The sequence below is a fragment of the Ictalurus punctatus genome, chromosome 13 (assembly GCF_001660625.3).
Source record: "Ictalurus punctatus breed USDA103 chromosome 13, Coco_2.0, whole genome shotgun sequence".
Lineage (NCBI taxonomy): Eukaryota > Metazoa > Chordata > Actinopteri > Siluriformes > Ictaluridae > Ictalurus > Ictalurus punctatus.
The window spans coordinates 7,914,440-7,940,000 of record NC_030428.2 but is presented as its reverse complement, the minus strand read 5'-3'; the positions used below and the strand labels follow the sequence as shown (position 1 = coordinate 7,940,000).

At 37.7% G+C, this 25,561-nt stretch overlaps 1 protein-coding gene across 3 annotated transcripts in view; it reads right to left on the bottom strand.

The window, feature by feature from the left end:
- sgms1b (sphingomyelin synthase 1b) overlaps positions 1-25,483 on the bottom strand; it is a 27,270-nt gene extending 1,787 nt beyond the window's left edge. Inside the window, exons 1-6 of one of the 3 annotated variants that reach the window (XM_017484390.3) lie at positions 25,099-25,483; positions 7,757-8,340; positions 7,537-7,654; positions 3,570-3,723; positions 3,019-3,185; positions 1-121 (exon numbers count right to left, since the gene is read on the bottom strand). The exon at positions 1-121 is cut by the window's left edge and continues 1,787 nt beyond it. In XM_017484390.3, the coding sequence (XP_017339879.1) occupies positions 1-121; positions 3,019-3,185; positions 3,570-3,723; positions 7,537-7,654; positions 7,757-8,268 (1,072 nt within the window). In that variant the 5' untranslated portion in view covers positions 8,269-8,340; positions 25,099-25,483. Of the gene's footprint in view, positions 122-3,018; positions 3,186-3,569; positions 3,724-7,536; positions 7,655-7,756; positions 8,341-10,438; positions 10,701-25,098 lie in introns of those variants that run through there. The other 2 variants (XM_017484393.3, XM_017484392.3) reach the window with 2 other exon arrangements.
- Between the last annotated feature and the right edge of the window lie 78 nt (positions 25,484-25,561).

Genomic DNA, 25,561 nt, shown 5'->3' with positions numbered 1-25,561 from the left:
ATGAGAAGGGGATGTGGTAACTGCGAGGGACAACACCTTGCACGTTTCGCTCCAGGTACTGGAAAACCCAATACCACCACACGCGTGACAGGAAGTTGCTCTGAGACGCTGCCTTCAGGTCCTGCACAATCAGAAGAGGCATTTGGGTTCATTAATAAAAGGTCAGATTCTCTCATACACCTGCAGCAGTATGGGTTGGTATTAAAAGTGCACCTATTACGGTTTTCCAAATATTACCTTTCATGTAGTGTATTATAAAGCTGTTTGTAAATGTAAAAACATCTGCAAAGTTTCAAAAATCAAAGCGCACGACAAACAGAATTAGTGACTCCCAAAAGAAGGAACCGATTCTGAACAGCTGAAACGAGTCATTAGTAATTCCAGATTTAGTTCCTGTACTAACTTACATAGGTTTGTAACAAAAAACCCGTCTCTGGTCTTCATCGGCTGCTCGCAAACAGACGATGTTGAAACTGGATATGGTAGTGAGCATTTCCTTTTTGACAAGTGCTGACAGCGGTAGACCAATCACAACAGACTGGGACATCTGACCAATCAGAGCAGAGTATGCTCTCTGAAAGGCAGGTTAGAATGGATTTTTGAGTTTAGAATGAATCCTTTGGAACGGATCATTGAACGAGTCGTTTGGGGCACTGGGAAAAGAGGTAATGCTGCAATATAAATTATGAGCACATTAAAGTTTTTTGGACCTCGGATGCATGTAAATCTATTGTATGAGACCTTTAAAACAAACAAATATACATATATACATATATACATATATATATATATATATATATATATATATATATATATATATATATATATATATATATATACACACACACACACCCACACACACACCCACCCTTAACCCCACTAGAGGGTTAAGGCAGTGCTGGAAAATAATGGTGGCCACACAAAATATTGACACTTTGACATTAATGGCTGTGTGTTGAGTTATTTTGAGGGGACAGCAAATTTACACTGTTACACAAGCTGTACACTCACTACATTACATTGTAGCAAAGTGTCATTTCTTCAGTGTTGTCACATGAAAAGATATAATCAAATATTAACAAAAATGTGAGGGATGTACTCACTTTTGTGAGACACTGTGTGTGTAATAAAAAAATATTAAAAACTCTGCAAAACATGACTTAGTACTTGGTGGCAAAACCCTTGTTGGCAATCACAGAGGTCAGACGTTTCTTGTAGTTGGCCACCAGGTTTGCAGACATCTCAGGAGGGATTTTGTCCCACTCTTCTTTGCAGATCTTCTCCAATCCATTAAGGTTTCGAGGGTGACGTTTGGCAATTCGAACCTTCAGCTCCCTCCACATATTTTCTATGTGATTAAGGTCTGGAGACTGGCTAGGCTTCATGGCTAGGCTTAGCCTTAATGTGCTTCTTCTTGAGCCACTCCTTTGTTGCCTTGGCCGTGTGTTTTGGGTCATTGTCATGCTGGAATACCCATCCACGACCCATTATCAATGCCTTGGCTGAGGGAAGGAGGTTCTCACCCAAGATTTGACGGCACATGGCCCCGTCCATCGTCCCTTTGATGTGGTGAAGTTGTCCTGTCCCCTTAGCAGAAAAACACCCCCAAAGCATAATGTTTCCACCTCCATGTTTGACGGTGGGGATGGTGTTCTTGGGGTCATAGGCAGCATTCCCCCTCCTCAAACACAGCAAGTTGAGTTGATGCCAAAGAGCTCCATTTTGGTCTCATCTGACCACAACACTTTCACCCAGTTGTCCTCTGAATCATTCAGATGTTCATTGGCAAACTTCAGACGGGCATGTATATGTGCTTTCTTGAGCAGCGGACCTTGCGGGCGCTGCAGGATTTCAATCCTTCACGGCGTAGTGTGTTACCAATTGTTTTCTTGGTGACTATGGTCCCAGCTGCCTTGAGATCATTGAGGAATCAGTCCAAAACTACACGGGAGGATCTTGTCAATGATCTCATGATCGTTGCAACTCCACGAGGTGAGATCTTGCATGGAGCCCCAGGACGAGGGAGATTGACAGTTCTTTTGTGTTTCATCCATTTGCAAATAATCGCACCAACTGTTGTCACCTTCTCACCAAGCTGCTTGGCAATGGTCTTGAAGCCCATTCCAGACTTGTGTAGGTCTACAATCTTGTCCCTGACATCCTTGGAGAGCTCTTTGGTCTTGGCCATGGTGGAGAGTTTGGAATCTGATTGATTGATTGCTTCTGTGGACAGGTGTCTTTTATACAGGTAACAAACTGAGATTAAGAGTGTGCTCCTAATCTCAGCTCGTTACCTGTATAAAAGACACCTGGGAGCCAGAAATCCTTCTGATTGGAAGGTCAAATACTTATTTCCCTCATTAAAATGCGAATCAATTTATAACATTTTTGACATGCATTTTTCTGGATTTTCTTGTTGTTATTCTGTCTCTCACTGTTCAAATAAATCTACCATTAAAATTATAGACTGATCATTTCTTTGTCAGTGGGCAAACGTATAAAATCAGCAGGGGATCAAATACTTTTTTCCCCTCACTGTAATTATTTACATTTGCTACTCAGTTCTGGATTTGGCCAGATAACATTCACAAACATGTAAATTAAGGTGCTTTACATTTTATATTGTTCACTACGGGATTCATTTCACTCATTGATGGTTTGAGCACTAGTATGAATAAGTTTTTTCAAAATAAACCAAATACACCAGACAATCAGAAAAGTGTAATTCCTTTGTTAGTGTTAAAAATGGTGTATTAATATAAAGCATTAAAAAAAGGGATTATTAGTATATATTTGTCTACATACAAGACTAGATTTTCAGACTAAATACAACTGAAAAATAAAATTCACATACAAAACAAAAAAGTGGTCTTCATGTCACTCCTAAAATAAGGTATTAAAATACTGACTGCCCACAGTGTCATGGAGGAATGAATACTGATTAGTGGCAGTGTTTTAAGCAAGTTGGATATCTCTGTATAAACAAATTCCTGTGTATGTCTGCTGAGGTTTACTTACTGACTGGTTAGCCATAGTGTGGTACCACCAGAAGAGGCGTGTGGTGATGAAGTAGGCAACGACTACATCTATGGTGTAGTGATCATGAGCAAGAAGGATGCAGAACACGCCAACAGCGCAGAGCGTCCCACACCCCCAGTGATGGCACCAGAAGCGTCTAGGAGAGTCTGTGACACAGTGAAACCGCGAAATTTAAACAGTGAAATTCAAAATCAGTGAAACCGCACTTGTTTTTATTTTTACCAAAAAAAAAAGATGACAGTCTTATGGAGGGATTCTAATCTGTGTTTTTTGTTAAATACATAAGGAAACTTAATCTTAGGCTGAGATGGAAAAGTGAATGAACAATGATGAAATGTACATCTCTCCATGACTGGTATTTTATGGAAAAATGCAATGACTGACATTTTCTTCTGCTTGTTTTGCATGAAAACATTGCAAGCGATACACATGGCTTAGTTCCAGTGCATATGCTAACATCTAACACAAGGGGGCTCCATCATCACATTTCTGTACCAGAGCAGAACCGAGAATTGAAAATGTCTTCTTACACTCTTTAATGAAGAGATAGGTGAGGGTCAGCATGACCGTGTGGCCGCTGTACAGGTAGTCCCCGCACATGTGATGAGAGCCAGTGATGGTTAAACCTCCGCCGGCAAGCATCTTCATCACCCGCCACATCTGGGACTGCCATTCTCCATGCAGCTGTGACACAGAAAAGAATGTATCGTGTTAAAAAGCTCATCACCAGCTCCTTTAACAATGAGAAATCCAGCCCCAGTTACCTGCGGTCAAATGCAACCAGTGTGACTTTCAAATAGAGCAGAATGATAATAAGGCCTGATGATTCCTCTAAAAGCACATTTGCCAACAAACATTTATTTATAAAAGAATACATAAGATTTTATTTATTATAATTGTGTTTAATGTTGTGAGATAAGTTACTATTATGTGGCGTGTTCACCATGCAAGTCCCTCTATAATTTACTATAGAAATGATAACTTATTAGAATGAGTGCCTAAATAAAAACTGATTTGCCTTGCAGCTAGAACTTGTTAGAGCTGTTTTTATAGAATACTAAACAACACCTGACCAATCAGATTCAAGAAAATTAAACCAAACAAGAAAATTCAAGAGGGCTAGGTTGTGGACTCCCTCATAATAATAAAAACTGATGCTCTGTATAATGAAACAATGAATATGTAACAATGAAGAAGCCCATGTTAAATGTTTTTCTTAAAAATCAACTCTCTCTCTTGCATTCAGCAGGAAAGCATGTGAAAAGGGCGCCTGGCTCAGCCTATCTGGTGTTGAATGCTTCCCTGCAGGCTGTGCAGTGTGCCCACATTCCACCCCTCCATGTTTTTCAAGAGACATTGCTCCATAAATGAAAAGGATTTTCAATAAAAATTAAGTACTGTGTGTGCTGACAAGTTAAGGATGTGCCGTTCTAAGGATCTCTATTGGTGTCAAAGCATATAACCTGGAACAGGATTTAGAAAATAGAGAACTGCACTAGCTGTACCACCTTAAGGTTCTAATAAAAAGGGTACTTTTGCAATTTGTCGTTGTGCAACGTATTTAATTTGTATCGGGTTTTGAGGCCGTGTTTCTCATTTCTGCCGAGTTACTTTTATAATCATCCAGTCAAACCAACAGGTACCTTTCCATTATTACAGTAAATTTAACATGACCAGAATTTCCTTCACTGTTAGAAATGAGAAATAGGGGCATATTATATATATATATATATATATATATATATATATATATATATATATATATATATATATATATATATATATATATATATATATATATATATATAGTGCTTCAACAAAGTATAGAGCAAAGGCTGTGAATACTTATGTACATGTGTTTTTTTGTTTTTTTATTTTGAATAAATTTGCAAAGATTTCAAACAAACTTCTTTCACGTTGTCATTATGGGGTATTGTTTGCAGAATTTTAAAGAAAATAATGAATTTAATCCATTTTGGAATAAGGCTGTAACATAGCAACATTTGGAAAACGTGAATACTTTCCGGATGCACTGTGTGTATATTATATTATATTATATTATATTATATTATATATATATATATATATATATATAAATAAAAACGGGGGAAAAACCTCAGTGTCAGCAGCTAGCATTTTAACCAAGAGTATATCATCATGCGTCATCATTTCTACTTGTGTAATGTGTTTACTTGCAACTGCTTGCTAGCCTCTCATCTCTGCTTAAACACTGGACCTGCTTAAAAACAATGAGCTCTTGAGTACTAAAGAGTACTTCCTAATCCACAAGATTTATACAATCCTAATCAATGCTGAAAAACATGAGACCCTAGATATAACATCTCTAGAAATACATCAATACCAATACTGCCATGCGCATTTACTCGTAAAACATCCTCTACCATGTGAAATTATGGGATGTGAGCTAGTGTACATTGTTCCTCTAATGAACAGACAACACGAAATGACAGCAATCTGGATGTATTTTACAATTAATGATCGCAATCAAAGCAGAAGAGTAACTACAATATCGCCCTACAATACAAGTAAACTGTAAAAACATCTTACATCACATAAGTCAGCATGACAAGTTCCTTTCTAGCAGCACACAGCAGCAAGCAATGCAGCAGCAAGCAATTCTGCAGCAAAGATGGCTAGGTGAGAAAACTGCTAGCCGATGTGGTTAAATTTTTTTTAAATAAAATTAAAAAACTTCTGGTGGACATCCTCCTTTGGCTAATATTGGCAAAAAGAGAGAGAAAGAGGGGATATTTTAGTTATTAAATACTGTCTGACTGTGACTAATAAAACAGTGGAGGATACAAGTGCTAAGGTGCACTCCTAAACAAGCGTGTGCATGCACACACACACACACACACACACACCTTATACTCTGAATGCAAGCATTAGTTTAAATTCACTCATATGGTGGCAGGCCAAAAAGATTTATTAAAAGCATGAACATTTAGCTGACAGGACACGGGCTGAATGGCGATGCACGGTGGCCCATTAGGAGGTAGTTTATAACATTGCAATGGGTTAGCGTCGTTAACAAATAACTGGCTATCGCAAACATTGCATGGAGCATAACATTAGCTGGTTTCACAGCCACAATGCCAGCTGCCTCAAACAAACATAATAGAGGACCAGCTTTCAGGTGCTTTGCCAAATTCGAAGTGTTTCCTCGCTTTGTTTGAAATGAACGAAAGCATCAGTTGCACAACAGCTTTTCAGTTTGTGATCGGTTGCTTATCCACCTCGAATGTGAAGTGTTTCCATTTTTGACTCTTTACCACCTCTCTTCTCAACGAGTCGGGGCGGAGCTAAACATCTGTAGTTTTTCCCGTGTGCTTGTAGGCCTTCTTCTTCTTCTTCTTCTTTACCACTTGTGGACCGACTAAAACACTTACGTGTATTTGCTGCCCCCATCAGTTCCAGAAGAATTACAACCTAGGTACCTTCATTACCAACTGTACTTACGCTACTACAGAAAACCAAGTACCGTCAAGTTTTAAGAATGTTGGTACCGACTTGGTACCGAAGTATAGGTTCTGGTGACGTCCCTAAACGGATCTAAATATAATGTTTGAGACATCCCTGATTGGCTAATATTAGGTAAATTATTCATTTCTGTATCAGTATCGGTACTGATGTGCATCAGTGCATGATTTTAAATCACCATATTTTTTCTCAATTATTTTTTGGTCAAGAGTTTAGATTGTGCTTGCAAAAGAGTAGCAGCCAATTTTCCCAACTTTCAGAACCTGGCATCTCTCAGAATTTCTCATGAACAAACATGACTTCAGATCAAAAGAACATTGGCAGTTTAGTTCAGCTGTCATTGGTTATCACACTTTGACACTTGACAAAGATCGCGTTCTCATTTGAGACAGGATGCGGAAGTCCTAATAAATATTGAACATTTTAAATCATGATTGCAACGACTGGACTGTAAGCAGATCAAAGGGGTTAAGATTGAATTTAACCTACCTCATACCAGAGGATAATATGAGAACGTAATCTTCAGCCTAAACAAAGGACATTACACCTGGGAGAAGGGAATTGACTTCCAAACTGGGCCAATTATTTTCTAGCGTAGGTCAGGCATTAGCTAACTTAACAAGAGCAACAGCTTGACAACCGACAAACAAACATTATAGTCAAAACATTAAAGAAAAGGCTAGCTTGAGATAGTTAATGTTCATAAACCTTTTTTGTTTTGTTAAATTTCAACAAGAACTCTGTCACTTTAAATTTGGCTAAAACCTTGTGCTGCCTTCCAAACTGAACAACCTTTACATCAGGTGTGGGAAGATTTACCCATAAAATTATGGCTACCTATGCAGGCTTGCACAGGCAGTCACAGCACAATAAACTGTCTACAATAACAACACTGTAGTAGAACTGATTATGGACATATGCCTAATGATCTATTACAAGATCAAGATGTTCCATGTTTTGTTATTTCTCTTGAATCAGTTTCAGTATAATTTGTACCTTAGCTGAACACTTAAAGTGCATCCCTGGAACAGGCAGAGTAGTGATGTACATGGTGATGCACCGGTACAGGTACAGCGTCCCTACAATGAACAAGAACCGCCGACCAACAATAGACCTGCCAAAGGAAAGACTGTGGTCACCAGAGAATGTAGTCCAATACTTTTTAGAAACATGTATGACTTCAAAAGTGTCTATTATTTTTTAAAAGAAAACTTACTTGTGTTTCAAGAGACTCCATTGTAAGATCCATAAGATGACCAGAATCATCCCATTAATCTCACACACGGTAAAAGCCCACTCTACACGGTCAAAAAAGTCAAAGAACTTATCAGGCAATGGAGGGCTCACCTCCTTGGGAGGCACACGCTCATGGACTACAGCGATCATTACAGTGGTTAAAATAAAGCAGCAGATGGCATATAACAAGGCCACGGCAGTTTTGCCCCACTCAGTGGGAAATGAAGAGCTAGGTGGGCCAGGGATTGGAATTCGCACAACTTCCTTATGAAAACCGTTGACCAAGACATTACACGTAGTCTTACTCTTGTCGCCGGCAGCATGGCCGTTAGCATGGCCATTCACATGAGTCTCCATGCGCAGCTCAATGGTGACCTCTTCCCCGGACCACTGCGCTGTTTTCTTCATGCCCGTCCCCAGGCAACCTGTAGAGACGGAATGAAGGGACCAGCATAGAGTGCTAGAGGATGCACAGTGTTCCTCCAGTGACATTCATCATGCAGAAGTACAGAGGCTGAAAACAGCTGTAGATGTCTGTGTCTCTGGATGTCAACTGGTCATCATCTAAAAGAAAAGACAGATGGTTTAAGAAAAAAAAAACTAAGCTAAGTTAAAAACATTTTAACCATATCATAATCAGGGACAGGGTTTGGCTGTTCAGGTGTATCCGATCAAACAATATCTAATCCATTGTGTAAAAAAACAATGTATCCCAGTAAATTTATGTTCAAAATGACCAAAATTCTCTCATAAATTGTTTACATTTTGGTCTTGGTGTTCATTTCTAGTGACTGAACAAATTAGGATGGCTTGTAAACTTCTTACAATTTTAAGATAATACATACATACATACATACATACATACATACTTTATGTAATATACTTGCTAGGGAAATATGGCAATTTTGTCCGCAACTGAGTGCCACGTTATTTGAAAACAGAATGATGGTAATGCTGTAGTGCTCACATTTGCCCATAAAAACATATTGCTGTGTGGTCCTGGGATGTGTAGTTTTCCTTCAAATTTATTCAAATGACATAATTAGGTCATATTGAAAAAACTCCATGTAGCCTATATTGGATATATTTGCATGCAACCCCTACATTAATAAATAAATACAATCAACAGAATTTCTCTGCATTTGTCAAACAATCAATGATTAGTCAGTTTATTTAATGATCTAACTGAAATCACACACACTAACCAGGTAAACTGGAAAACAGCAAACACAAATTGGATTACAGGTTGCCACAAGCACAAAATGACTGCAGATGCATGAGAAGCATGAGTCAAACAGAGAATTATGCTGAGGCTATAACTTGAAGTGAAAACAGGTCATATGCACATTAGTTAATGCTGTCTTACAGGAAAGTTTTGTGGAATACATTATCCAAGTAATTTTCTGCTGGGAAAAAAAAAAGCAGACAGCTTACTACCCAAAAAGGTGAAACAACATCTACCAGCCACACAGCTTCAAACTCTATAGCTGGAGAAGTGTTTACTGGTTAACCTCTTTTAAGCTGAAGCACATGGCCTCCACTTGGAAGAATTCAAAGAACTTGTGAGTGCCTTAGCCAGGGTGTGGCATGTCTGTTTACAAGTCTGTTCAAGGAACAGGGGGAAGGGATGTCTCCCCACCACACATCTGCTTTCTATTACACAGCTTGCTCTGCACTAGTGTTTTACTATCAACTAAAACACTGCACTACATATCATACCCATTAGCAGTTTTACTGTTTTTTTTTGTTGTTGTTTTCTTGGTGGCCTCCCTTTAAAGAGAGTGATTACACTTGACTCTCTCAATGGTTTTTTTTGTTTTGTTTTGTTTTGTGGTAATGAGACATTCAACAGCATTCAGGTATTCCACATTGCACGCAGTTTCCTCTTAAAAGTCAATTCTGTGGAGAAGAAAAACTATAAAAAACATTTTAGCTTTGGCACAGGAAAGCCTATGTCATGCAGCCATCACTTTAACACGAGGGGGGGAGAAGTGTTTTTTCACGTTTTTCAGCTGTGGTTAATAGTGATTCACATTACATGATACATGTTGAAATTGTGCAACCAGAGGTTTGTGATGAACACAATTGAGAATGTGATAAGTGATTGATGTCAAATTCTTTTCAAAAGAGCTCAGAAGAGACTACATTAGTGTGACATCCTATGAAAACGTACAGACGCCAGTTTCTCACAAGACATGCTCGAAGAACAGAAAACATAACAAGAGCTGTCTGTTATTCTTCCTTCACTTCTACGAGAACTCAACACCAAGGGAGTAATCAACCACTATTTAAAGAGAGACTTTATATAGTCCCATCTTTTAAACCTAAATAAATAAACCAGCATGAATCATACTTTCCTGTAAGTTCAAACTAGAAGAGTCAGGGGACTTTTCTGAAACTCCCCAGTTAATATAATGTCTTCACTGAAGCAAGAAAGCAAAAGAAATAAACACCTATATCCTATATACACACACACAAGGTTTATTAATTTACAGTTACTATCCTACACTCACATGTCTAACATAACAAGCAGTTAAACTTTGAACATGGTCATGGACATACTGTACACTCACACAGCCTGCTGAATAACGTACACATTATTTTCAACATCCCCCAAGTTAATAATTAACGTCATTAAGATAACAGCACAATTAACACCTACCTGTGTATTGTGTATATAATAACTACATACACTTTGTATACTACACTTCAATTATTTTCACTCTCTGCAGGTTTTCTCTCCAGAAAGCAAAAGTTTTTGTTCAAACTCACATCAGTCCTGGCTACAAGTAGCTGTTTGTGCTTCTCAATGTGCTCAAAAACTGCTGGTCGTTCCTCAAGTGCTCGAGGTTTCTCAGCTCACTCCCCGCTCATATGCCCCACCCCCTCACTGAGATTGGCTCAAACATGTTCCACAACATAGTACTTGGTGCTCTAGTTCTGGCCTAAAGCTGTTAGCTAGTTGCCTGGTAACAAGAAAGGGGCTGAATATGTATACCTCTTATGAGTAAGCAAACAAGAATATATTTACTCGCTCTGTTGGTTGCCAAGACTGCTGGTCAAGTTCTGTCTTTCTGAGTAGGGCCATTCTCTGACTGGAAATATTTGCTCTTCTCAGGAATGGCGTGCATGGCATTTCTGTGAGCTTGATGCTCAGGTGGAACATTGATGCAGTTCCTAGTTTTAGAGTAGAAGAATCCACCTCAGAAGGCATTAAGTCACTGTTGTAAAGAACACTCAATGCTCATTTTTCATCTTTTGTTTATCCTGTTCCATAGGGAGTGTGTTTTTCTAAAGCAGCATTCTCTTTCTAATTTAAAAAAAAAAAAAAAAAAAAAAAAAAAACCTTCAAAAGTGAGCGAGACCACAATACACATCTGACTCTCACCTGTATTGTATTTCACCCATCCCAGATTATCAGTCCCATGAGCCAAGACACAAATACCAGAAGCAGGAGTATTATGGTTGGATATTTTCACAGTGTGATAACCTGGTCTACAAATATTGATTATTGATCTTTGCATTTCCTTCCATCCTTGTACACAAAAAAGGAAACAAATATGCTCTAATTTGTTCTTCTTTCTTATCAATCATTTCTGAGATGTTTCCATATAATCTCTTACACGGTCAGTATTTATCATATTGTCTTTATAAGCTGGCAGACAGAGCGGCTGTGAAGAAAGGAAGCACAATGAATCTAAAAATATAACTAGTACAGAAAGAGATGTTTTTTTTTGTTTGTTTGTTTAGGTATGTGCTGCGATTACAAGATCAGTGACTAAGAGTTTGATAGCCGTTGTGAAGGATGAAGTTATGAACGTGCTAAGAGTGGCAGCAGAGGTAGCAACATGTTTACAACAGTAGTGTATTAAAGAGTCAAAGGGTTTTCAGTACAGTCGTGTCTGTGCAGAGAACCGAAGGTTGCTAGAGTCCTTTAGGGAGAGAAAATAAATAAACAAACAAATACATTAATAAATAATAGGTAGACACTGTTAAAAGGTTAATAGGTATTTTTAAAAAGTCAGCGGTGAGGTAACCATCTAACCATACAACGTGACTAACCATGAAACAATAAAATGACTCAAATACTGGATATATTTCATTTAATGGAACACCTACAAAACAAGGCAATTCTTAATTATCTTGATTATAACAGCAGAAGCCATTCATATATGACCTTGAGATGACATGAGGCGAAGAATACCACCTCAGTGTTATTCTCCTTTCACACTGGATGATAAAGTACTGTAGCTATCGAGGCTCCAAAGAGTCCATCATGAGCCTAAGGACCTTAGGCAGAAAATACAGATCTACAATAGTGAGTGTTGAACAAGCGAGTTTCTAAACTTGGCACTTGGCGTCTTTGGTTTGGAGTTCAATGTCAAGGCATGTTTTCCAATTGGACCTGTTACACAGAAGCGATTCTTAAAAGAAACACAAACTACACTCCTCAACCAGGATTGTCCCGAGTTCATTCCCGAGTATGTTCCCAGTCTTTTTTTTTTGTTCTTTTTGATCAGTGAAGTACAATGCAAGAGGTGATGGTTATTTTTGACAGGTAGGCTATTTACATCCCAAAAATAGCTCAGCATACTTTGGGAATACAAATTCCCAACACAGCCACCCTCCTGCACTCTAGAGCCCTGTGCTGTCTGTTGGCCACCATAATGTCATCAAGCCAAAAAAACAGTCTGCACCAGAGACCCTCACAGTTTGGAGAGGAAGAATATTTAAAAGTGTTTATAGAAGCGTCTTTTGGTTGCATAATTAACTGGCCTATTTCTTTGCCTTTCTTATTCTCAAAGATGACTTAATTCCCTACTGAGTCACCACATCACTGGCCCTATTTAATGACTAAATATGAGACAAATGCTAAGTTATTGCTCCATTTTTGCAAACAGAATCCTAACCAATGTGAAAAGTCATTCAAATGGTAGCAGTTGAAACACTAAAGATGAACATCTACTTTATTTAAACTACTGGAGTTTCACAGGGGAATAGAACGTTGCAAAAAGAAATAGTAGTGGGTCAAACAGAGTTTGCTAACACACCATCACTGTTGAGTAGAAGACAAGCCACAACAGCCCTATTCACACACTGAATCACCCTCTGTCCTCCAGGAATTCCTTAACACACACATTCCATAAGGCTGAATCCAATTACCATGAACGAGCTAAACCCTGATAATGGTAAATTAGCTACAGAAGAAGCCTGGCTCTGACACAATATCAACCCAACCAGCAACATGCATGATTTCATCATTTTATTTTAGTTTTTCAGATTCATTCATCGATAACTTCTGAAAAAGCACTATTTTTCTTCCAATCACACTAGATATGTGAAAATATTATTAAGTATTAATAAGTGTATTTAATCCTGTGTTTGTATTGTTACAATGTTCCTCTCTCACATGAGGCATGCACTTTAGGCATGTAACTCTGAAGCGTTGCTACAGAAACAAAAATAAGATTGAAGTTGGAAGTGTACATCAGACACATCTACTACTTCTGTGTAAACTCTAGAGACTGTGGTGTGTATAAACCCCAGGAAATAATCAGTTTCTAAAATACTCAGACCAACCATCTGGCACCAACAATCAGGCCACGGTCAAAGTCACTGTATTTGTTTTGATAAATGATCAATACTTTTGTGCATTCAGAACGAACCTTCAAGCAGTTGATGTTTTACTTGTTTACTAAAGGGATTTATTTGGTCCAGTCCACTTGACATACGTGTAATGAGGCCTGTTAACTAAAATGAGTTTTGATTTAAATGAATTGTATAAAAGCTGTGGGACACAGATAAAAAGCTCTAACCTCTCAGAAAACAGGCACAAACTTTTAACTACACACAGCTTATTATCACAGATAAGCACAATGAAGCCAAATACAGGCCTTTTACTTTCGTCTAATTGGGGTCACAGTTGAAGTGAATGTGAATGAAAATGAACAGGACGCATATAGTGCGAAGTTCAAAGCCCTGCTCAATTCCCTGGACGAGCAGCATTTTCCACTGTTCAACCCCCATACTAATTGCAGAGTCTGGTTTCAAGTCTGCGGGTATAGAGATATATTGTCCATGAGTTTTAAGTACAAAGTCTACTGTCTGCTTTCTTCTGCACAAAGGACCTTTAGCAAATAAACATATTTGTCTTGAGTAGCACAATGATTTCAGCAGAGAACAAGTAGCCCACCTAATTTTGTGGTTTCAAATGCTTTCATGACAAATCATTCCTCACATAAAAATGAGCTAGCACATTACACATCTCGGGTGCAAATTAACTTTACTTGGTTATCCACAAAATGACACTGACGAATAAACCACACTTTTATGAACAAATCTTGATCAAACTTGTAACATAATCACAAATTCTGTTTATTACACAGTGGGGGAAATAAGTATCAACATTTTTTTTTTTCAGTAAATATATTTCCAATGAGGTTATTCACATGAAATTTTCACCAGACATCAGTATTAACTCAAGAAATCTGCAAATATAAAAAATTCACAACATTAAAGTCCATGAATAAAGTTATGTGACACAGGAAAAAGTATTGAACAAGCTTTTTTTTTAAAAAAAAAAAAAGTTCTCCAAGGCAATATAAGGCAAGGAACCACCTCAAATCCATAAGTAGTTAGAAAGTAATTATACCTCCCATCTGTGCCAATTAATATCAGCTGGGTTAGTAAATTGATGGTTTATAAAACTTGCTTATAGAACTTGCTTTTTGTTACCAAGGTGTCACACAAGAATCATCTCAGAATGGGTAAAAGGAAAGAGCTCTAGGCAGACTTTCACGATCTTATTGTTGCAAAACATATTGATGGAGTCAGATACAGATGCATTTCAAAACTTCTGGCTCTTCCAGTAAGCATCATTGGGACCATTATCCGCAGGTGGAAGCAACATCACTCAGTCATCAACCGGCCATGCACAGAAGCTCCTCGCAAGATTCTGACCAGGGAGTGAGAAGAATAGTCAGAAGAGTAGCCCAAGAGCCAAGGACCATTCGGAAAGAGCTCCAGAAACACTTCTGGAGAGGCAACAGGTACCATCATCACAGAGAAAACAATAGACAATACACTCCACTGCTCACGCTCACCCGCAAGACTCCATTACTAAAGAAAAGGCATGTCGAAGCTCATTTAAAGTTTGCTACAACTCATTTGGACAAGCCTATGAAATAGTGGGAGAGTGTAGTCTGGTCAGACCAGAGCAAAATTTAACTTGTTGGCTGTCATACTACACACCATGTTTGGATAAGAAATAGCACTGCACATCACCCTTAAAACACTATACTAACAGTGAAGTTTGGAGGTGGAGGCATCATGGTGTGGGGCTGTTTTTCATCGCATGGTACTGGCACACTTCATATAAATGAAGGAACGATCAATGGAGCCCTTTACCAGGAGATTCTTGAGAAGAATCTGCTGCCATCCACCAGGATGATGATGAGATGTGGGTGGACCTTCCAGCAGGACAACGATCCAAAGCATACAGCAAAGGAAAGGCTCAATTGGTTTCAGAGAGAAAAAAAAAATTAGATTATAAATTATATTTATTATAAAAAAAATTAGAATGGCCCAGCTAATCCCTGGACTTTAATCAAATTGAACAATATTTAAAGACAATACATGGGCCAAAATCACACCTGAATACTGCGGCAGATTAATTTCTTCACACAGGAAGCGTCTTGAAGTGGTCATTACAAACAAAGGCTTCTCCAATAAGTATTAAATAAATTTCAGTTACCATGTTCAATAATTTTTTCCTGAGTCATTCCGTTTTATTGCACATAACTTCATTAATTAATGTTTGGATTTCTTTGTGTGTGTATTTTGAGTTACATTTACTCACTTAGCAGACGCTTTTATCCAAAGCGACTTACAAATGAGAAAAATACAAGCAACGCGATGTATGAAGCAGAGAACAATACAAGTAGTGCTACCATACAAGATCCATTAATTGAGTTCCAGAAGAAGCAAAGTGCACAAAGTAGAGGTGTAAGTGCAATTTTTTATATATTATATTTTATGTATGTATGTATGTATGTATGTATGTATGTATGTATGTATGTGTGTGTATATATATATATATATATATATATATATATATATATATATATATATATATATATATATATATATATATATATATATATATATATATATATATATATATAGGAGTTGGTTAAGAGGTGGGTCTTTAGCTGTTTTTTGAAGATGGTGAGAGATTCTGCGGTCCGGATTGAGATTGGCAGTTCATTCCACCACTGAGGAACAGTTAGCGTTAAGGCTCTGGAAAGGGACCTTGCGCCACGCTGAGTGGGAACTACTAAACGTTGGTCGCTAATTGATTGCAGATTGCGAGAGGGTTTTGGGCAGAAAGTCACAAGCAGAGTTAATACCAACATCTGGTGAAACTTTCATGTGAATAGTCTCAATGGAAATATACTTACTGAAAAAAAATGTTGACGCGTTCAATAGTTATTTCCCCAACTGTATCAGAAAATATAACAACCTCTGTAATAAATGAGCAAACTCCCCAAACTGACAAGAGCAAAAGACATCTTGCTTTGACTATTAAATTACACTAAATGAAACTAGGATACTACGATATGATACTGGCACACCCTCAGAAACCTCATGTGACTAGCCTAATTGATAGCATGTTTTTCCAAATTAGGCCTTTCCAAAAGGCAGGAAGGTCCTGATCCAATTCCTTGTAAGGAAATCTTATTAGCAACGCTCAAGGGCTGTGTCGTTGGGCCTTAATTACATTCAAAAAGAAGTTCTGTCTTTAAAGATCATGGGATGTCTTTATTCACTGCTCCTCGTTACTGATCGCTTCTCACATACAGTGACTTATATTTAATAGGAGGAACTTTCCATATTCGACCTGAAACAAGCGTTAATCTGCACTGTGAACCAGACCAATGAGAACAACACTACATTGTTCAAGCAAAAGAGCAATAAAAATCTAGTCACAGTATGTGACAGGACAAGGAAGCCAAACCTAAATCAGCCAACCAAATAACAAACCAGTAAACCACAGGCGATGTAAAACAGGAAACCTTGCACAACTGCACACGCGTGAAATACTCAGCTATATTAGGACCACGTGCTTTCAACAAGCTCACAGGTCTCAGTCTTTCCATTAACATCCGAAAGGAACTTATGTAACTGGAAACAGAAAACAGACCACCCAGGAAGCAACTTCATGTGAATGAGAACTCATTTCTACTACAGTTTTTAGTAGTGGTGGTATGGTTTGAAATTTGCACAGTAGTATAAAACCATCTTGAGTTTACTGTATTACTGTATTAACCGACCGTTTTAAAAAAAAAAAAAAAAAAAAAAAAAAAAAAAAAAAAAAAAAAAAAAAAAAAAAAAACCCAAACCTTTGATGAAAATTAAAGGGAAACATTCATACAAAAGATGTATTTTGTAATAAAAGTCTCTGCACAGCCTTGTAAGGATATATAACAAAAAACAAAAAGATCAAACACTTAATTGTATTTTTTCCTTTTCTCATTTTCGACATCACGTATGAAAGTTACAAACATGCTACAAGTGGCAACAGAGGTTTTTAGAAGTGTTTACAACAGTAATGGATTAAACATGCAAAGTGTTTTCAGAGAACTCGTGCCTCCTGTGCCAAGAAACTGAAGTTGTTATAGTGTGAATCAGGGGTATGTCTGGGGGTTGTTAAATCCAACCTTTATGTTTGGGGAGGCAGAGCCAGACATGAAAAGGTTAGGGACCACTGGACCAATTATTAAATAAACACACACACACACACACACACACACACACACACACACACACACACACACACAGACACACACAGACACACACAGACACACACTTTTATATACAGCAATGTATAATGGTGGATTCCTCCTCAAGATTGCAGACCATTTAAAAATTGACATGGTAGAGGAATGTATTCCACATATACATTTCAACACATTTGGATAAATGGCAGATTTTAAGTTCATTTTTGAAGTTTTCCACAAATGATCATTGTAGAGAAAAATCTCAATGGGTTGTTGAGACTTTCTTGTTCCCCATGAGCAACAAGGCATGCATATCAACTTCCAGACATATTGGCCTGACAGAGTAGAAATGCCATCATTTTAAATGTGTCAACATTGAGGCATGGCCTATATTGCCACCTATACTCTATTAAGGTCAATGCATTCTGAGAAGTGCAAGTCTAATCTCTCGTTTCAGTGTGCCACAGTAGAACAAAATTGTCAAAAATGACCAAGGTTCATGGTTCTGGAGAAGGCTTACTGTTTCTATTAGCATTAGCTGTGGCCAAATCAGCCACAGAATGTCTGCCTAATAGACAGTCAGCCCACCCTTTGCGAGAAAGCCATGGATGCATGTACATGGCCCCAAGCGTGCGCGGACTGTGGAGGAAAGGGGACATTCACTGGCAGAGTGCACGAACATTTAGCTGAGCATGCATATTACAGACATTCACAATAAATCTATTTTTCATCTCACATTCACCCATTTCTCAGATTTTTTACTCAACATTGTCAAGAGTCTTCATATGAACGGGTGATTGAATCGGAGTATCCGTTGTATGACTAGCGGATGTGTAAAGCATTATTTTAGCATTAATTATTAGTTTTAATCAATTAGTCATTGTTTTTGAAGATATGAGGTTGTCATCGCACCTGGTAACATACTGTATTGTCGTCTGTGTGTGGCACAGATCAAGTCCACAGAAATATCTGCAACAGTTGCTATTTCACCAATATGTAAATAGTTAGGTCAATTTTTATTTGATTCCTTATTGTTTATCATCCTATAGAAAGACATGTAACCCACACATGTACCACAGTTCAAGTCAATCGGACCTACGGTTCATGAGGAGAAGATTTGTAGTTTTTGAAGTTTTCGACAACTCTTTAATGTACTGGAAAATCTATCATGGCAGACCTTATGGGTCCCAATGGCTTTTTTGTTCCCCATAAGAAATAAGGCATGTATACCAATTATCAGACATTTTGGACTTGCGTAGAATTTGGGTGTGGCCTATAGTGCCACGTATGGGCTCATGTGGGGTTACTCGTGGCTTGTAATGCCAAATTGCAAAATTTTTCACCAATCAGAATCAGAAGACGACGAAGAAGACTAACCATAATACGTTTCCTCCTAACGAAGGAATCCTAATAATAAAAACCAGATAGACAGTACTGCATTTTAATGTAATTGGTATGTTGAAAAAGTTAAGTTGTATCACCATCCAATCATACACCATGACTAACCTTGACACCACCCCACCCTAGATTCTTATAATCCATGTTTGTGACTACGTTTACATGGACAACAATAATCTAATTATTGATCTTATTCTGAATAAGGCAATATTGTGATTAAGGTGTTTACATGAGTTGCTTTTAAACTATTCTTTCATGTTCCTGTTTTACATGTTATAGAACATAGGTCGATTAACAGCACACGTCATTACGTCCCTGTGCCACACCATCTGACGTTCCCGCCAGAATTTCACGTATCAACATACAGTTCGTCTTCGTTATGGTACCATATACAGTTCATTTTTAACTTTACAAAAGCTTCAAGTGCAGTTTTTGTCATGCTATACGAGCAAATAGATGACTGCTTGAAGCTAGGGGCTGCTTCTGAAACTGCATACTTACCTAATATATAGTAGCCAAAATATATGTATCTCACCTACTATATAGCAGGTGAGTACGCGGTTTCGGATGCAGTCATACTCCCTTTTTTGCCATCAAACGGTTGAGCACTGCCGTGTGTGTACGTGTCCTCTCGCAAAATGCGGCGAAAACTCCCGCACGACATTAATTGTGTGATTAAGGTGTTTACGTGTCTGTAATGCACGTCGATAATGCGACTAAAACAGAAATACTCCACGTCTTAATTCCATTTGTGTTTACTTCGAGTATGACCTTAGCCGGATTAAGGTAATCAATATTCGCTGTTTACATGGTAGTTTCTTAATCAGAGTATTGTCTTAATTGGGTTAATATCGGATTATTGTTGTCCATGTAAATGTACTGATTGTCTACAACTGAGTTCAGGCACCTGCCATCATTCAATGGGCTTCTTGAGTTCTGAACTGAAGAACACGTACAACAAGCAGTAAATCGCTAACCTTGAGCCAAAGACAAGGACCGGTTAGATATTAACCAGGGGTATGAAGGAACCGTGATAAGAAAATCTGAATATTGTTATATATTACTTAAAAAAGTTATTCATTATCCTATAAAAGTGTACCACACTGAGCTGCTCGCTCACATTTGTCTCTTGTAGATGTCTTTGTGGATATGTTTCAAGTACAGATGTGCCTTCTAAATTTACAATTCCAAGTTCAGGACTGAAAATCTCATTAGATTAACAAACTTACTTTATAAGACCACATCTGATCACATTGGCAATACATGTTAATAATAATAATAATAATAATAATAATAATAATAATAATTGCATGTTATATTTACTAAACCATCACTCGGTCTAAAATAAAAAGAGGAACTGTGCTCAGTTGCACACACACGCACACAAGATGGCTGCCGCACGTATCCTGCAGTTGTTTGGAGTGCTGCTTGTGTGCATCCTCAGAAATTAAAGCTACACATCCACCTGGTGCAATACCAACATTACCAGTGAGGGTAGTATAGCACCATGTGACACTATGTCCACAACAAACTAGTCTCAAATTGAATCCTTATACACGATCCTAGACAGATAGCTAATCTTTATTGATCCCTCAAGGGTAATTGTTAAAAGCTACTGCTCAACATGGGGCTCAAACACATGACCCTGAGGTTAACCCTTGTGCATACTTATGAACATTGTCTTTCTTTTTATTATTATTATTATTATTATTATTATTATTATTATTATTATTATTATTATTATCATTTTGTCAGTGTTAATGCAAACAGCTTAAATTTCGCAAAAGATATGTATTTTTATTGGAATTTTAATATTTCACCCTCATTTTCTTTCATAAATCCATTTTAAACTAGCTACACAAAGTAGTTACACTCAGGACCTTAAGGATAAAAATGTCCCCATTGAAATCCATTCAAACTGCAATATTTAATCCCTGTGAGGTTTACGCATAAAATCATCCATTCTGTTTTAATAGGCTTTTATTTTGTTGACAACGTTTCAAAACATTGAATTTTTTTTTTAATTCTGAAATGTGTACTACTTTCTCAGGTTTAGCCTCTGGGGAAAATACATGATTTTCCTTTTTTTCTGATTCTGCTATATTATAGAGCACTGAATAAATGATGCAGCTACAATTGTGTGGGTGTGTTTGTATGGATATCAGAGTTGTGGTTTGTATGCATGCACTGAAATTTGTGTGTGTGTGTGTGCGTGTGCGTGAGTGAGTGAGTGAGTGAGTGAGTGAGTGAGTGAGTGAGTGAGTGAGTGAGTGAGTGAGTGAGTGAGTGAGAGAGAGAGAGAGAGAGAGAGAACAGTTTGAAATAAAGAAATTATATTGTACTGGAAATCACAAATCCCACATCATGTACATGAGTCAAAGAAGGTTCCTAAGCTTTGAAGATTTTTGCAATATGTAAGGAAATTAATATTTAAGCATTTAAAGGGTTAAAAGTCTGAAAATGCTGTTAAAAAGTCAGTGAAAGTGGAAAATATATAAAATATTGCTATGAGATTTTTGACTTGGACATTTTTGTCCTCTGTGGACCGGAGTGTTTTTTTGTTTTTTTTTTAATGACACTGCATAAAAAATATGAATGCATCAAAATTAATGATGTTATTAATCATTGGCATAGCAAAGACTGCAATAATCAAAGAAAAAAAATTCTGCTTAGCATTTAGTATAGAAAATAATTACTTTTTTTCCATTAAAAAAAAAAAAAAAAAAAAACCATGTGGCATTATGTAAACAAACCCTGTAATCAGGGTTACAATTCTGAAAACAGATGAATGTGTAACTTTTTAATTAACACAAAGGTTAAGAGTCTCATGCTGTACTGACTGAGCTAGTTGGGCTGTATGACAACTAGGGAGTACTGCGCGTAACACTCCAAATTTTAAAAACCTATCATGCAGCCTTCAAATCTACTAAAAGGTCTGCCTTGTGTACCAGTTTTATGAATTTTCTAGATTAATAAATACTTTTGAACGCAAGGTAACAATTTTTGATTTGAGACACAAATAATTACAACAATCACAACAGTGGACAGTTTTAAAGAGAAACAGAGCTACTGTCATGACATAGGGCAGTACTCTAACCAGCTGTTTTTAAATGCTATTGCAAGTTGCTTGTGCAAGAACAAGGGTTGTGGTTATAACATGGGTTGTGTTGCTTTGTTCCCCACTGCATAGGTCAATCTGTCTGTCGCAACCACATACCAGTCAATGAGAACTTCGGGTAAATTCAGGGAAAGTGTGTTCAGGAGTGAGTTTACATGCTCACTACAGGCGTGTCTCTGAAGATGGTGGTAGTGAACCAGGCAACTGGCTAATGTTAAGTACACGTTAAGTATCTAAGTAAAACTCAAGGCCTTGTTAAATGGGAAGACTATATCTAATATTTCTATGCCATACCAGAAATTTGTGAGAGGGTCTCTGGCCAACGGGTCTACATCTTTCCGGTGTGATAACGGGAGGAATCTGTTTAATCTGCGTGTTCAAAAAAAACTACCACCAATTGGAACCTGACTGTGTATTACTATTAAATAATTTCCAGAGCAACTCACAGCAGAATTAACAGGATTAAGCATATTTTTGTCCCTGATGACAGATTTTTTCCATTAAAAATTACATTTTGATAAGACATTTTAGTAGTTAAATGTGTACAAATTCCTGTATAATTTACACACATCACTGTGGGAGTTTGGTTTAAAAATATAATTAATAAAACCAAATTTATTTTTTTTTTTTTTTGCATAATCATAACTTGAATGCTGCTTGTCACAGCCTGTACCTCTGTGTTGTGAACTTGCATAGGAAATGAAGCGCTGACATACTGTCACTTGCTAGTGTGAAAGCAGTGGTACCACGTTAATGTACAGAGTGTCCCAAAAGTCTACATGCATAAGGGAAATTTTTAGGAAAACATCTTGCAAAATTTTCCATACTTAGTTTATATTATATCTATTTTTTTTTCCAGATAGACTTTAAGAATGCATTTGACAAAATAAAAACGTATTGAAATCATGCTCATGGCTGGATCAGGAAGCTGCCGCAAGGTTGCGATGGACTTTAACAGGAAATAACGCAAGCACATCAGACACACACCCGCACACACACGACACTGTTGATTAAATTATTAAGAAATTCAAAAAGTGTTGTGGACCAATCGAGAAGTGGATGTCCACGAACACCCACTGATGAAGACACAACCAATGCGGTGTTGGCTTTTGGGACACCCTGTAGAGCTCTTAATGCAGTCCTAATGTTAGCTAAAATTTAGCATTACTACTCTATAAAAATATCAATCTGTACCCAATACTGCGATATCTCTATACTGTTTTATCTATAGCAGGTTATGCTTGCCTGTCATCTGTTTAATCACTGCTTATACAAACACACAAAGCCCATGTGACCTCCTATATTTATAGTATTACTCAACTGCTCGTGTTGAAAGAAGGGTTCTTAAAAGAAATCAAATCACCTGGGGGGAAAAAAAACTGTGAAATGTATTGACAGTGTACACAGAGTACTGCTCACTGCCATTAGTGAGTGAAAACTGATAAATGGTCACAATGTATTATGGGTAATACACACAGCTACTGCAACTATGCCATGTGAGCATTCAAACCATCTGAACAACCATCAAGAAAACATGTTCCTTTCCCTGGGGAGGTGGGGTAATGTAATTATCATCAGTGTATCTCTGGGATTTTAGTCCCATCTGTAATATTTTACTGACTGTACATGTACAGTTAGGATTATGACATATTTTATCTTCTATAAAATGGCCAGGAGAAATAAACCCAGGTAAATATATATCCTATCCAAATTAAAAAGTCAGGTTTTGCCCTTTTTCAGCAGTATGGAAAAACTTTAGTTTGCACTCTTATTACCGCAAGCCAAAACCAAGCTTAAATCAAGTATTGGCTGCAGAACAAAAAATATAGCTGACCATGTGAGAAAAGTGACACTTCCAGGATTGTTAGGCAATTATTGAGTTCCTAGCACAGGTATACAGCCTGCATATATGTTATGGTCACACGATATACTAATGATCATGCACAACCTATGCATGGTTGAATTATGTTCAAAGCAATGAGTTTCTATTAAAATTAGGTGTATTTAATTTGGTTGACTGGATATTGGTTTATTTCTTAAGTCAATTTTCTGAACATAAAGTGGCTCTAGGTACAAAACAGCCCAAGCAAGTGAAGACTATGGGTTGAGGTGTGCAGGGTGTGAGTCTAGCTGCTCGACATTTTGTTCCCCTAGATGAAAACATTTTTGAAAAAAAAATAAAATAAAATAATAATAATAATAATAATAATAATAATAATAATAATAATAATAATATTTTTTTTTTTTATAGACACCCGAGAGATCGCAAATGAGCCCAACATCACCACAGGAATCAGACTTCCCCAACGTAAATCATTAATAAAAGCAGTAGCCAATTCAGGGGTTTCATCTGACCCGGAAATGTGCGCAAGTAAACACAGGTAGGGGTGTGTGTGCGCGCGCCTCAGACTGCCAAAGGACTGGGACAAAACGTCCATATTAATAAAGTCTTAATCCCAAATGTCTGCTTATTAGTGCACTACACAAGGTGTACAAGTCACCATGTTACAGGGAATAACTAGCCATTTGGGATTTAGCCTAAAATAGTACCACTTCATATGATAGCTAGAGTTTCCTTTAGCCTATCATCGTTAATAAATAAATAAATAAATAAATAAATAAAATAAAGTATGTGTATGCATTTACTTTAAAAACAAAAAGAAAGAAAGAAAAAGCTACTAAACAACATCTGTCCCGTTTTAAATGAACGGTGAGCTTCATTATTCCAAGTGGTTGAATACTAGTTTTGACCAAACTTCACTAATGTAGATGTGTAAAGACATGTACGTGTGCTAGTTCAACTGTGTGTTGCATTCACAATTTTTTTTTTTTTTTAAACTACAGGCGACAAAGAGTCAAGATTCTTTAGGGGAAAGTTATAGCAAATGATCAACAGCTGATGAACACTGAGATGTGAGCTAAAAAATCACACATCGAGCCAAATAACGTCCACGCTTTTCCATTAACTATAAAAATGCGCAGAGATGTAGGTTTTTAAAATCTGAGAAAAATCCCATAATAACCTACCAGACGTCAATCCTTTAGTGTGTCTCGGTGGAGAACATGTCTGCCATAATCCTGCTCTTTAACTTTAAAGATGTCTTACAGGGGCGGGGGCGCTAATCCTGAGGTTTCTTCCTTTCCGGTGTCAGCCCCGTATTCAGGTCAGTGTGCCTGAACGAGAAGATAACGTTATCGGAAAACGGTTTCCTGCGCCGTGGACACACTCTTTATTGCGTTAGTATGCCGTTTAGGACGCGGCCCAAGATTCCTCGCTCGGCAGGGGTGAAGCTGTTTCCAGGGGGAGGGGCTTATTTAACTAACGTCTCCTTCTGTTCCAAATCGCTGTGTAGACTGCCTTCATGCGATTCGTTCCCTCGTTTCCTTTACCGTTACGTAGGCGCGTTCACGAGCGAGAGCGCGCGTAGTGATGTGCGCATTCCTGGTAGAGAGAGAGCGAGAGAGAGAGTCTTAGCCATGATCTGCCACT